We start from the raw sequence: 16,327 nt of genomic DNA on the forward strand, positions 1-16,327 counted from the left end.
AATAGTTAAATAAGCTGGAAAATACACTAAGTTGCTCCATTGTTAAAGGATTTGGAAACTATTCAACAGAGTTAATAATGTTCTGATAATAATGATGTAGTGATTCCTTAAATAAAAATAGCTAGATAATTGTCCTTTTGAAACCACTGTCATACAGTAATTTTTTTTAACTATTTATTGAAATAAATGAAAAAAATGAGATAAATGAAGCATTTTAATTCCTGGGTGTTAATAATAAATGAAATAAAGACGAATTTATTGATGTGGTGCACAGAAGAGAAATATACTCGTAAACTTAGTTTGCTCTGGTAGCTAATACAGATTCAGAAAACTTTATATTAAACTGTAACCTAATCAATAAACTATTAAAAAATTTCTTTAATATCAAGACACGTCAAGTGAGGTTCCTTGATGCTGGTGAGGAGCTGTTGATCCAAACTGAATCTGACTTTCCCTTCGTTGGATCGAACCTGATTGCCCTCTCACTCCTCCAGGGGTTGCATGATCCCTATGGATTTAGCGCTCCTCATGAATGTAATAATATACCCACTTAGAAGATATTATACTTCTTTTCTGAATACGAAAATCTGTACCACTGCTGCACCAGGAATCTATCATGATAATCCAGTGTAAAGACTGCAGTGTGTTATAGATGGGCAGGTTAGGTAAGGTTCGTCAGGAAACATGACAAGTGTTTCTTGACGTGGGTCATATGATGACCCGCCGCTGGAACTTTTGGTCATACACAAATAACCCGCACATAAAAGAGAGAAGCTTACGACGACGTTTCGGTCCGACTTGGACCATTGACTTTGTCAATGGTGCGGGTTATTTGTGAATCGTTCCAGTCACGGTATTGTGCCTTTATTGTTATTTACTTTTGGTCAACTGACCGAGGCATTCCGCTGGCCTACAGGGGAACCCAGTAAATGTTTATATATATATATATATATATATATATATATATATATATATATATATATATATATATATATATATATATATATATATATATATATATATAAAGGGTAGATTGGCTAGACTTTTAGAAACACAGATCTTCAAACATATAAGGTCAAATGTTAGGGAAAACAAAAGCTCGGCCTTCTTGCAACATAAAAAAAAAAAACATACCACAGGCGGGGTTAGAATCCGCGATCAGAGAGTCATAAAACTCCAAACCGACGCGCTAGCCACTGGGACAGCTGGCTACAATAAAATTCGTCCATCTAGGTATATTTATACACCCTAGGAAAAACCACAACATCCTTGTGGAAGTAGCTATCATCATAAAAAATACCCTAATATTTAACAGGGGAAAATGGAGGTCAGATGTAATATAAAATTTCTCCCCTGGGACAACATCTTCAATACAGGTGATCGTAAATCATCGAAGATCGATGTTGCTGGAAATTTGCCTCGCAGTGATAGTTTCGACAATTATGAACATTACGCCCGTAGCTGGCCAAGATGTGGGCAAAACCGCGGAGCAGGTGGGCGTGGATGTGGGCGTGATGGTGGGTCAGGTGGTGGAGGATTATCTGAGCGGCTGTCACCTGGTGCTCATCACCACTGCACCTCACTCACTCATTACCTCCAACATTCTCAGGTGAAATTATTACGTATGAATCAGAACGTAAGTGACCCAGTACAATTTCCATACAAAATTCATATAGAATAAGAATTAAATGTCTTTAAGTAGAGACCCTGGTGACGGTGCTTCTTCTCAGTAAAATGTCAAAAACAGTATATTGTCTTATTAACACACAGGAATATAATGCCATTCGCACACACACACACACACACACACACACACACATATACATATATATAAATATATATATATATATATATATATATATATTTTTTTTTTTTTTTTTATTATCACACCGGCCGATTCCCACCAAGGCAGGGTGGCCCGAAAAAGAAAAACTTTCACCATCATTCACTCCATCACTGTCTTGCCAGAAGGGTGCTTTACACTACAGTTTTTAAACTGCAACCTTCACACCCCTCCTTCAGAGTGCAGGCACTGTACTTCCCATCTCCAGGACTCAAGTCCGGCCTGCCGGTTTCCCTGAATCCCTTCATAAATGTTACTTTGCTCACACTCCAACAGCACGTCAAGTATTAAAAACCATTTGTCTCCATTCACTCCTATCAAACACGCTCACGCATGCCTGCTGGAAGTCCAAGCCCCTCGCACACAAAACCTCCTTTACCCCCTCCCTCCAACCCTTCCTAGGCCGACCCCTACCCCGCCTTCCTTCCACTACAGACTGATACACTCTTGAAGTCATTCTGTTTCGCTCCATTCTCTCTACATGTCCGAACCACCTCAACAACCCTTCCTCAGCCCTCTGGACAACAGTTTTGGTAATCCCGCACCTCCTCCTAACTTCCAAACTACGAATTCTCTGCATTATATTCACACCACACATTGCCCTCAGACATGACATCTCCACTGCCTCCAGCCTTCTCCTCGCTGCAACATTCATCACCCACGCTTCACACCCATATAAGAGCGTTGGTAAAACTATACTCTCATACATTCCCCTCTTTGCCTCCAAGGACAAAGTTCTTTGTCTCCACAGACTCCTAAGTGCACCACTCACTCTTTTTCCCTCATCAATTCTATGATTCACCTCATCTTTCATAGACCCATCCGCTGACACGTCCACTCCCAAATATCTGAATACATTCACCTCCTCCATACTCTCTCCCTCCAATCTGATATTCAATCTTTCATCACCTAATCTTTTTGTTATCCTCATAACCTTACTCTTTCCTGTATTCACCTTTAATTTTCTTCTTTTACACACCCTACCAAATTCATCCACCAATCTCTGCAACTTCTCTTCAGAATCTCCCAAGAGCACAGTGTCATCAGCAAAGAGCAGCTGTGACAACTCCCACTTTGTGTGTGATTCTTTGTCTTTTAACTCCACGCCTCTTGCCAAGACCCTCGCATTTACTTCTCTTACAACCCCATCTATAAATATATTAAACAACCACGGTGACATCACACATCCTTGTCTAAGGCCTACCTTTACTGGGAAAAAATTTCCTTCTTTCCTACATACTCTAACTTGAGCCTCACTATCCTCGTAAAAACTCTTCACTGCTTTCAGTAACCTACCTCCTACACCATACACTTGCAACATCTGCCACATTGCCCCCCTATCCACCCTGTCATATGCCTTTTCCAAATCCATAAATGCCACAAAGACCTCTTTAGCCTTATCTAAATACTGTTCACTTATATGTTTCACTGTAAACACCTGGTCCACACACCCCCTACCTTTCCTAAAGCCTCCTTGTTCATCTGCTATCCTATTCTCCGTCTTACTCTTAATTCTTTCAATTATAACTCTACCATACACTTTACCAGGTACACTCAACAGACTTATCCCCCTATAATTTTTGCACTCTCTTTTATCCCCTTTGCCTTTATACAAAGGAACTATGCATGCTCTCTGCCAATCCCTAGGTACCTTACCCTCTTCCATACATTTATTAAATAATTGCACCAACCACTCCAAAACTATATCCCCACCTGCTTTTAACATTTCTATCTTTATCCCATCAATCCCGGCTGCCTTACCCCCTTTCATTTTGCCTACTGCCTCACGAACTTCCCCCACACTCACAACTGGCTCTTCCTCACTCCTACAAGATGTTATTCCTCCTTGCCCTATACACGAAATCACAGCTTCCCTATCTTCATCAACATTTAACAATTCCTCAAAATATTCCTTCCATCTTCCCAATACCTCTAACTCTCCATTTAATAACTCTCCTCTCCTATTTTTAACTGACAAATCCATTTGTTCTCTAGGCTTTCTTAACTTGTTAATCTCACTCCAAAACTTTTTCTTATTTTCAACAAAATTTGTTGATAACATCTCACCCACTCTCTCATTTGCTCTCTTTTTACATTGCTTCACCACTCTCTTAACTTCTCTCTTTTTCTCCATATACTCTTCCCTCCTTGCATCACTTCTACTTTGTAAAAACTTCTCATATGCTAACTTTTTCTCCCTTACTACTCTCTTTACATCATCATTCCACCAATCGCTCCTCTTCCCTCCTGCACCCACTTTCCTGTAACCACAAACTTCTGCTGAACACTCTAACACTACATTTTTAAACCTACCCCATACCTCTTCGACCCCATTGCCTATGCTCTCATTAGCCCATCTATCCTCCAATAGCTGTTTATATCTTACCCTAACTGCCTCCTCTTTTAGTTTATAAACCTTCACCTCTCTCTTCCCTGATGCTTCTATTCTCCTTGTATCCCATCTACCTTTTACTCTCAGTGTAGCTACAACTAGAAAGTGATCTGATATATCTGTGGCCCCTCTATAAACATGTACATCCTGAAGTCTACTCAACAGTCTTTTATCTACCAATACATAATCCAACAAACTACTGTCATTTCGCCCTACATCATATCGTGTATACTTATTTATCCTCTTTTTCTTAAAATATGTATTACCTATAACTAAACCCCTTTCTATACAAAGTTCAATCAAAGGGCTCCCATTATCATTTACACCTGGCACCCCAAACTTACCTACCACACCCTCTCTAAAAGTTTCTCCTACTTTAGCATTCAAGTCCCCTACCACAATTACTCTCTCACTTGGTTCAAAGGCTCCTATACATTCACTTAACATCTCCCAAAATCTCTCTCTCTCCTCTGCATTCCTCTCTTCTCCAGGTGCATACACGCTTATTATGACCCACTTCTCGCATCCAACCTTGACTTTAATCCACATAATTCTTGAATTTACACATTCATATATATATATATATATATATATATATATATATATATATATATATATATATATATATATATATATATATATATATATATATATATATATATATATATATAAGTTTAGAAGCCACTCCATCCTCAATACACACTTGTAAGCTGTCGATTTGATCACTGCATGTACTCAGACTTTATCTCAGAAATTCTCAGATTGGATATCGAAATGTAGTCTCTTTTCTTACGTTGCTTCTAGAATTCCTCAAATACAATATTAAAGCAATGTTTTGTTGAAGCCAAGATTGTGACACTGTTAATGCTATCACCGTTTACCCAGAACCATCAGTTCTATCACCACCTCCCAGGAGCTGCATGAAAAGTGTAAGTTTGTATCCAGCAGGCACTTGTGTGAGAGTGGTGAGGCTCGGGTGGTGGTGGGGGCAGGATGGATGTTCTCCCAGGACCACCTTCTCCCTGGATTATGGGGTGATGCTAGAACCACATGCCGGGGTCTTATCCTTGACCTCACCTACACCAACAATACTGATCTTGTCTTAAGGTAACTTTTCAGCTGCTCCTGAAGTCTGGAGTTAAGGGGTATCTGATACAGTATAATTAAAATACAACATCTGTCACTTGGTTTTGTTTCCAGGTGCAGTTAACTTTTCCATACACATTAATTTTTGCTAATAAAAAAAACGGTTTGCATATCAATGTAAAAAAGATTTCTTTAATGGTAATTTTATTTAAGAAATTGGATGTGTTTTACTTTTTCAATAAACACATGCAATCACTTCCTGAGTATTTAACAGGAGAAAAGGATTTATTAATACTCTGGTAACTTATGCAGATTTCTTGAGGAAGCTGAACTATGGAAGCTACCAGAGACTCTTGTGCTTGTTGTGGGAGGAAAGGCGGGGGTGATGGAGGTGCTTCTCCACCATAGCCTCCACAACACTATCCACGCCCTCTACCTGGCCCTCCACGACCTCACTATCCATCACCTCACTCTCGAAACCCTTCCCCTCCATACACCACTACGTAATTTACGCCACAGGAAGCCCGTTGCACAAGGTCAGTACCTACGTCCCTGATACTGTTGATGCCTGACGATGAAACGACTTTGGAATAACAGTGTAAAGTTTCTGCAACTAACGAATTTCGGAAAAAAAAATATTAAAAACTTGAGAACTTGATAACGAATTAACAATTTAAGATAACGTTTCTAAATTAATTTGCAGTTATTCACTTATATATAAATGCGTGGTGTGTTTATTAACATATATATATATATATGTATATATATATATATATATATATATATATATATATATATATATATATATATATATATATATATATATATACATATATATATATATATACATATATATATATATATATATATATATATATATATATATATATATATATATATATATATATATATATATATATATATATATATATATATATATATATATATATATACATATAGGGAAGTACCACCTCTATAGCTGGAATAGGGACCCTCATCCTCAGAGAAGACAATAAACGTACCTCAGGGTACGTGTGTGTACATGGTGTGTGTGTGTGTGTGTGTAACCTTTATGTAATCATACACACTAGTGAGTGGAGGTGTGTGGGTGTACCGGAGGTGTCTTTACTGTAACAGCGGAGAAGCAGACGTCCAGCTCCTCCACCTGTGGAACCTCACTTCAGTTACTCAACTCAAGAATGACTTATTTCAAGGTAAGCACTGATTGGTTCATTCTGCTTTAGCCCCGTAACAGAGGTTTCTTGACGTCGGTGAGGGATTAAATCCCACAGAATGTAACTTCCATTCTCTTCCTTGGATCTAACTTAATTGAAATCACGTTTATGTATTACAGGTTCTAAGCAAATTTCACTTATTATAAACTTCAGCAGCTCCCCTATGTACACAAAACGTTCATATACACAACCTCTCACACTAAAATATCTCACAATGGATCACACTAATAATCTGTTATCATGTTAAAGCTAATACTATAACTTACATCACACACTTAAATTACTCTAAAAATTCACATTATTATCCTCATTCTTACATTCATTCAATTCACACTAATAAGCTAAACTATATTTTAACGTTGTTACTGTCACATCACCAGAACACCACACATTTACTTGATTATCCTAACAACACATACGTCACGACTCACGAAATCGTAATGACTCGATTGCAAACAAACCACAGCACGGGCGGGGTTAGAACCCGCGATCAAAGAGTCATAAAACTTCATCATTTTTTTCACCATACACTGTATCACATACTCATATCATCCTAACTAAACAAACTGAATGTATATTCATCACAACATCACTCATAAGATGAATATTTCATAAGTCACACGAATGTTTAATATAATCAAGATTATTCATGATTTGACCGAGATTTATTATAATGTAAAATCTATGCTTCTTCAACAGAGCAATTCCTTAACTTTTGGAACACTAAAATGCAGTTTTCAGCTCTGGTTAAATACCCTTTCATGGATTACAAGGCGGACAGTGATGAACCAGGCAGCACTGTGACGCTTAAAAATGGCCTTGATGCTAGACTGCTGTTTCTCTTCGCTAAAAGACTCAATATTAGGTAAAGGCCTCTGTTTCTGACGTGAAATTTTCTGATGGATGATTCAGCTATGAAAACATCAATTATAATATATTTTTTTTAAAGATGAAGTTCTAAAAGATGAAAATATATCAAATTTATGGTATATTCATTTAGAATATTCCATCTTGTATATTTTAACTCATTTTGGGCTACTTAAAATCATAAATTCGTTTACATTATATCTTCGAAAATAACTGCAGCTACATTCGTGTATTTTATTGTATAATCACCAGTTTTGAGATCCGAGAGCAGCCTGAGAGATCTTATGGTATGCAGAAGAATGGCTCCTTCACTGGCATGGTGGGACAACTGCAGCGGGAAGAGGCAGATATCTGTGGACCAATAGCAACAATTGCTGAACGGATTCCGTCCATGGATTTCCTGAGTTATAACAGGGTTGACCCGCTGACCATAGTATCACTGAGGCCAACCCTCTTGCCACAACTCCTCTCGCTATCTAAACCTCTTTCACGTACGTCATTGGCTTCATAATAAGAGTGCCTCCCTCAATATGAAGGAATATTTTGTTGCATCAGTTGTGTTTCTTTACCCAGATATTTAAAAGATGTCACTTCTCCAGGAGAACTGTGGCTGTCGTTGCTAGCGTGTGTCACGGTGTGGGGAGTGATCCTATGGCTGCTGCAGAAGGTATGGTGGTGGTTGACAGGTAAACGTGGGGTCAATTTCGTCTCCATCCTCCTGTATGGCTGGGGCGCCCTCCTCGCAAACTTACCGTCTGACCCTTCTGTCAACAAAGCAGGAAAAGTAAAATTCTATCTCTATGATGAAGGCTCTTTTCTGATGCCCTGCATAACATACAATTCCTTAAAATTCTTGATGATCCATTATTTATTCTTCCATGTGGGAAAATCGAATAGTTTATAAATACTCCACAAATTATCCACAAATTACATGTCCAAAAACAAAGACAGAGGAATCCCAAATACCTGTAAGAAAAACAGGGATTCATACCCCTTTTGTTGTGTATTGATTGATTCATTTACTAGATAAAAAATATTTATAATTAGGCTAGTGTTTTTTAGCACCACAATTTATGTTAAAATCCTTGCTATAGCACACACGTCCCAGAATCGATGCAATTTTTATAGTCACCATTATTTGGCAGTTTTTCTACTGTTTTTATAACAAAAACGGTTACATAGAAAGTATCTGTATAACAAAAACAGTTACACAGAAAGTTACTGTATCTCATCCACACTGGTACACACGATCCCCATACCTACCACCAGACACTTATAGTCAGAGGAAAAAGCACTAGACCTTACTTCTAATCATGGATTTTCCCGACAATATCAGCTTTGTTTTCTTAGCTTTTGAACATTTTCAATGACCAAAGTCCCAGGACTGAAACGTTTCAACTAAATATGCTCTAAAATGAATTCATTTTGATTCTTTTGTCCACTACTTGTCAGTATCTTATTTCTTTATACCCAGAATTCCTAATACAAACCTTTCCTCAACAGGTTTTCTTTTACAGGTGGAAAAGTAATAACTTTAATATTTTATGATTAATTGTACATTTGCAGAGGCGAATAAATATTTATTACCTGTTTCTATCTGACCATAACCACAGAAAACACCTTTTCCTCCTATGTTTACAGGTGTTGGTGGGCGTCTGGCTGATGTTCTGTCTGGTTATTACTACAGGATACACTTCCTCGTTAGTTGCTCACCTGTCAGTCCAGGGAAAGACCAAGCCCCCTGAAACCTTCGAAGACCTTGTGACTCTAAAGAACTGGAAGTGGGGTATTGAAACCCCGCTTCTAACTGGAGCGGTGTTGCTTTATTTCTCACAGCATACAGACCCAGTAATACAAAAAGTATATAAGGAAATGGATGTTAGTATGTAAAGTTTTTATTAGGAAAGTTTTTCAAATCATTGACTTTATTACTAGTTAGTTAACTGAGTTTAAAACCTATCGACTACCCTAAGGGGCATGTAAGGGTATGTAACCTGTTCACCAGCAGTCTAGAATACTATAATTTCTAGATTAGAGAATGGAATGAACTTTCATCATATATAAACTGGGAGATATGCATCACTTGGGGTATATACCAGGTCTAAGTGTACTGTTGACTTTGTTTTCTACAAATAAGCAACTCCATCTAAGCAGCGACAATTACGTGTTGTATTTTTGTAGGATAAACTATGCAATCTGAATTTTAAGACTTTATTAGGTAATTACGACTCGATTTGGAACTAAATTTTCACCCAAACGACAAATTAACTTCAAAACTTAACAGCTTACATAAGAAATCCTTGCTAAATACTACATGCAGTACATTGTAACAACTGGAAATAGACAATATATACGTAAATCATAGATATATATGTGTGGAACACATGTATATCCATATGCAGCATGCATATATATGTGTGTGAAACACATATACATGCATGCTGCAACCCTGTCTTGAGAAATTACTGTATATTTAACACCTGAAGACAAAAGCTTTTCTAAGACTATTCCGGCTATCGAAGTGGCCCGAATTTCGCTCATAAATCTTCCTCACCACAGAGACACAATGTAGTTTCCACTTATCCACTCGGCTTTGTCATCTAATTAATTTTAGCGTGATGAAGGTATTTATGCTCTAATGCAAGGATGCACTCGGGCATTAGGTACCCATGAAGCGTAAATGAAACCAGCATGGTTAATTGGATTAAACCCAATTGACAAATCAACCTGGTTAAATTATATGCAGTTAGGATAGAAGGTGGAAAGTTGGCATACACAGATTTGCCTTTGTCCAGGGTATTAAGTAGTACAGTGATAACTCACATGCTTCTTTACCATGAGAATTCGGTACCAAACAAGCATCATAAGGAATCAGTTACGTAGGTTCCTCATCTATGTTCTGATGCAAAAATATCTTGCATACAACTCACCTGGCTAAACTATATCACCCAAAACATCAGTAAATATACGAAATTACTATATGTTTTTCTCTTGTTTAAATAAGACTCTGTTGATGGCGGAGGGACTCAAGAAGGTAAGAGCAGGAGGTTTCTCATTCATATGCGTGCGTCTCTCCATCAGCTTGTTGATAGACTCCCAGTATAACGACAGCTACGGACAAAACCCGTACTACCTCAGCAATTTAAAAATGCGTCTACTGTCTGGCTTTGGATGGGGTTTCAGGCAAGTACAGTGTTAATGCTGATTGTTTTCAAGGATTAATGTAACTCTGGCAATATTTTTTCCACTTGGTTTTGTAAGAACTGAAAGGAATGTAAATTCAAAATTTAATTTTTCAGCATTTCTACGCTGAATAACTCTGACCACAAAAACTAAACTCAGCTGTTTTCCTTTTTTTTCCACTTTAGGAAAGGGGCTCCATTTTCTAATAGATTTATGCAGTTGATGTTCAGATTGCAAGACGCTGGAGTTATCAATCGATGGGTGAAAGAAGTGGTGGCACAAAGTGTAAGAGAGAACAAAGCAGCGGCAGCACTTAATCCACAAGCTAACACGAGCACTACACCATATGTGAGCACCTCAGACTTAATAGTAATAATAGTAACAGTAATAATAATAATCATAATAATGTCTGGACCAAGGTTCTAATCGCGGTCCATTTTTCTAATGTATGGAAAAATGCCTAGATAATTGCCAGAAATCAATATTTAGAATGTGAAGCCTTTTACATCTTATCGAATATGACTGAATCTTTGATGATTGTCCTGCCACTAATGTTACGCTTGTTGGGATACCACTACAGTATCAGTGCTTATGGGCTGGCGGTCTTATAATGTCTTAAAAAATATTCAGTTTCCGAGGTACCAGGTACCAGGCACCAGGCACCAGGCACCAAGCACCAGGCACCAGGCACTGGGCACTAATACTTCACTGCTTCTCTCTTCCCTCAGTCTAAAGAAACCGCTCTAAACGTGTTTGCTCGGATTTCATCCTCTTTTCTGCAACATTGCAAGCTCTGGATAAGGTGTTGATTGCAACACGAAAGGACTATAACTATCAGTCAACTCCCTCGGTATATATATATATATATATATATATATATATATATATATATATATATATATATACATTGATTAGCTGTACAAAATTTATTTATTTTTCAAATTTCAGAAAAAAGACAGCAGAGTGGTGTTGGGAATGAATCACCTACAAGGAGCATTCCACATGCTGGTGCTGGGTACAGGAGTGGCCTTCCTCACCCTGCTGGAAGAGAACCTCGCCTGCTGGTGCTCTTCCCCTCAGTAACTACCTTCCCAGGCGTGGCCTTCCTCACCCTGCTCGGGGAGAACCTCGCCCGCTGGTGCTCCTCCCCTCAGTAACTACCTTCCCAGGCGTGGCCTTCCTCACCCTGCTGGAAGAGAACCTCGCCCGCTGGTGCTCCTCCCCTCAGTAACTACCTTCCCAGGCGTGGCCTTCCTCACCCTGCTGGAAGAGAACCTTGCCCGCTGGTGCTCTTCCCCTCAGTAACTACCTTCCCAGGCGTGGCCTTCCTCACCCTGCTGGAAGAGAACCTCGCCCGCTGGTGCTCCTCCCCTCAGTAACTACCTTCCCAGGCGTGCCTTCTTCACCCTGCAGGGGGAGAACCTAGCCCACTGGTGCTCCTCGCCTCAGTAACCACCTCACCCTGCTGGGGCAGAACCTAGCCCTTAGGTGCCCGTCGCCTCAGTAACCACCTCACCCTGCTAGGGAAGAACCTCGCCTCTGGTGCTCCTCCCGTCAGTAACCACTTCACCCTGCTGGGGGAGAACCTCACCCTCTGGTGCCCCTCGCCTCAGTAACCACCTCACCATGCTAGAGGAGAACCTCGCCGCTGGTGCTCCTCCCGTCAGTAACCACCTCACCCTGCTGGGGGAGAACCTCACCCACTGGTGCTCCTCGCCTTAGTAACCACTTCACCCTGCTGGGGGAGAACCTCGCCTCTGGTGCTCCTCCCGTCAGTAACCACCTCACCCTGCTGGGGGAGAACCTCGCCCTCTGGTGCCCCTCGCCTCAGTAACCACCTCACTCTGCTAGCGGAGAACCTCGCCTCTGGTGCTCCTCCCGCCAGTAACCACTTCACCCTGCTGGGGGAGAACCTAGCCCTCTGGTGCTCCTCGCCTCAGTAACCACTTCACCCTGCTGGGGGAGAACCTAGCCCTCTGGTGCTTCTCGCCTCAGTAACCACCTTCCCCAGCATCACCAGACCTCGGGCCAAGAATGACAACATGAGATTCTTCATGAAACTGTTAGATGTTGTGGGTGTTGTGTATGATGCTACACAATCAACAAGATGATAAACAATATCTTTTCTTATCATGAATGATGTTTTTTCTCAAAAGTAATAAACACGTTAGTGTGTTTTATAAAATTACTATACGTAGCAGAGTGTAATAGATTTTTTAGAACTATTCACAAACTCATTCAGCTTACTTGAATGCTGTTAATGTAATGAAGGATGGATACGGAAAAAGTGAATTTATGATTCGTAGCTGAAAATATTTTTTGACGGTTTTATACAGTAAACAAGTGTGGCCAGTTAAATCGTTTGTACACACAGATAAATACATACAGACAGACACACACACACACACACACACACACAAACACACACACACACACACACACACACACACACACACACACACTCACACACACACACACACACACACACACACACACACACACACACACACACACACACACACACACACATATATACACACACACATACACACACACATACACACACACACACACACACACACACACACACACACACACACACACACACACACACACACACACACACACACACACACACACACACACACACACATCACTCAAATCCCGCATGAGTCAAACCCACATCAGTGTTAGTGGCAACTTGAGATGCTCTTGTTGCCTCCCGGGTATAAATACTTCACATCCAGGTGACTGACGCGTTGTTCACTGGGAGCCGCTACAAGGTGCACAGTCTACCGCTCAGCGTTCTCATCTACCTTAAGGTACATTGTCCTCAAACAAGTTGAAAAAATTTACACATCCTGCATAAGAAATTGTGAAAATTTATCATAAGACTTTTCAAACTTATATATCACAAGTACGCAAATAGAAACTTTCGTGTCAAGGTACTACTGTATTAGGAAACAAACCATACCACGGGCGGGGATATGGTTTGTTTGCAATCGTGTCATTACGATTTCGTGAGTCATATTAGGAAACGTTTTGTCACGAATGGCTTCTTTAGTACTGGAGAAGCCAGTCGTACATCAACATTTCATCCGTAAACTATCCTAATACTGTGCTTCACTTGTTTTGCGCTTTCTTTTGATTATAATAATAAGAACGAGCTTCTCTTATTACACCTCTGCCTCGTTAGTAGTGATCAAGGTAAATACCAGTGACAATACCTACATGGAACATCACTTCCTCATGTAACTGATACCTCACAGGTGACGAAAGTCATGCTAGTGTGTCGTGTCATTCTTCAATGACACCTCACAGGTGACGAGAGTCATGCCACTGTGTCGTGTCATTCTTCAACTGACACCTCACAGGTGACGAGAGTCATGCCAGTGTGTCGTGTCATTCTTCAACTGATACCTCCTACTAGTTTTACTATTATTATTACTACTGCTGTTACTTTTACTACTAATACTAATACTAATACCAATACTAACAAATTTACACGACTGACTCCAGTGTAAGATTGTAAAATAATCAAAAATACTGTAAAGGGTTTTCTTGAAAGAGGCTTCAAGATGGTAACTATCATTGCAAAGGAGTGATGTTGCTGGAGATTTCGTAATTAAACCTGATTGACCAAACTTGACTGATGAAACCTGATGGACAAAATCTGATTACCTCATGTGTCCCAGTCGCTTCATAGCCCTAACGAATTTAACGGCTTACTATAAATATTAAATATATATTGGCTAAGTAAATACTCGCATGTTGACAAAGTAAAGAAAATCAGCTTGACAGAAAAATCCCAAAGTTATCTTGTCAAACTGTTAAGCATAAAAAATGGTTACTTTCACAGACATATATCTGCTATGAAGTTGAAAACGTGTAATATACATGAGAATGAAACTCTAGTGCAATATTTGAGATTCTTTATTGAGAAAACGTTTCGCCACTGGTTGACAAATCGTGTCCTTAAAAAAAATCCCAAATGTTAAACACGTGTCATATTCATATACAATTTTATATAATATAACAGAGGTAAAACAATTTAAATATTTTCCACTGCACCAAAATGAATTCATATATAATAACATTTCAGTTTGACAAAGTCAGTCCCATGAGAAGGAGACCCCCAGGAAAACGACTCTCAGCATCTGAGCGAACGAGAGCCGTGATGCTGTACCTGAGCGGTGTGTCTGCACAACACGTGTCTCTCAGGTTTCAGATTAGTGTCTCCAGTGTGTATAGATGTATAGCTCAGTGGACTGAGGAAGAGGCAAAAATGAAATACAACAGAGATCTGCTTCAACCCTCACAGGAAGCGCTGGAGTCAACATCTACAGCAACACAACATCAGAAGATGACACCTGATCGTCATCTGTCTCACAAACTACAATCCTGCTTCAGCCCGAATGCCGTAAAATATTACTGGCAAGAAATCTCTCTGGATATTATGTTGAGATATTATTTACAACTTTACACACGTATCAATGCACATGATTCTCAATAAGTTTACTAAAATGCATTGAATATGTTTGATAAGATAGCAGTTTTATGAAGCTTAGTTCTCGGTACAACTCTTCATGATCGCAGGGAGTTCAAGTGACCTGGTTTGCAAACATTAATTAGCACAGTGTACTTAATTAGCACGGATTAAGTACACTATTTCACCGTCCAAAAATGGCTTCAGTCTCACGTATCACATGGCGTTTCAAAGAGATGGACGCAATTTAATATTATGTTTATTTCAGAAATATTATATGATGTTATTACTAAGGGAAATACAGAATCCTTTAGTGTTGTGGTCAACACGTAAATAAATATTTACCAGTTGCTGTACTAAGCTTTTCTCTTCATCCCTAAGTAATATTATAAAGTATCTTAGTTTGACCTCATAACTTCATCTTTTAGTATCTGGATTGATTCTTCAGAGGTATCCCCTCTAGAACTTTACTGGGGACCCTCATCCTCAGAGAAGACAAAAAATGTACCTCAGGGAACACTCAAGGTTCTCCCCGGAGCTGTTTGAATATTTTTTTTCCTACCACCCCTATATATATATATATATATATATATATATATATATATATATATATATATATATATATATATATATATATATATATATATATATATATATATGTATATATATATATATATACATATATATATATGTATTTATATATATATATATATATATATATATATATATATATATATATATATATATATATATATATATATATATATATATATATATATATGCAAAAATCTCGAACTAAGATTAAAACAACATAAATATAGCATTAGAACTGGACAAGATTACAATGCTCTATTTATTCATGTAAGAGATTTTAACCATCCAATTGATTTTCAAAAAGTTGAGAAAGTAGTATCAAGCAAGTCCATGGTCGACAGGAATATAATTGAATCTTGTTTCATAAAAAGCAGTTTTGACAATAATATGAATATTTCTTTTGGTTTATATAAATTAGATCCATTTATAATTAATAGAATTTGGGAAGAATTTAATAATACACTAGACAAATAATAATTTTTAAATTTTCTTGGGTAGAATAGTTTGTGGGTGAGTTGTGCAAAGGACCTATCCAGTTGGGTCGGCGCGCGTCAGGTGTTTAACCGTTGTGGGATCTGATAGTGAGGTGTTGGCCAGACCCCTTATATAGCTTTCTTGGATGCTTTACTTTCATAGTTCCT

At 38.7% G+C, this 16,327-nt stretch overlaps 1 protein-coding gene and 1 long non-coding RNA gene across 2 annotated transcripts; one reads left to right on the top strand and one right to left on the bottom strand.

Annotated features, from left to right (window-relative positions):
* The first annotated feature begins 1,400 nt into the window (after positions 1-1,400).
* On the top strand, positions 1,401-11,032 carry LOC138854133 (glutamate receptor-like). Its single transcript, XM_070095347.1, has 10 exons — positions 1,401-1,609; positions 5,184-5,342; positions 5,634-5,869; positions 6,413-6,535; positions 7,256-7,421; positions 7,676-7,914; positions 8,023-8,207; positions 9,065-9,301; positions 10,428-10,606; positions 10,792-11,032. The coding sequence occupies exons 1-10, from the start codon at positions 1,401-1,403 to the stop codon at positions 11,030-11,032; spliced, it is 1,974 nt and encodes a 657-aa protein (XP_069951448.1).
* A 516-nt stretch (positions 11,033-11,548) lies between these two features.
* LOC138854148 (uncharacterized) lies at positions 11,549-12,771 on the bottom strand. The gene is made up of 2 exons (XR_011393372.1): positions 12,575-12,771; positions 11,549-12,519 (listed from the first exon to the last, which is right to left on the bottom strand). It is a non-coding gene; the product is annotated as an uncharacterized lncRNA (long non-coding RNA).
* Between the last annotated feature and the right edge of the window lie 3,556 nt (positions 12,772-16,327).

Source organism: Cherax quadricarinatus, chromosome 50 (genome assembly GCF_038502225.1).
Source record: "Cherax quadricarinatus isolate ZL_2023a chromosome 50, ASM3850222v1, whole genome shotgun sequence".
In the NCBI taxonomy this organism is placed as follows: Eukaryota; Metazoa; Arthropoda; class Malacostraca; order Decapoda; family Parastacidae; genus Cherax; species Cherax quadricarinatus.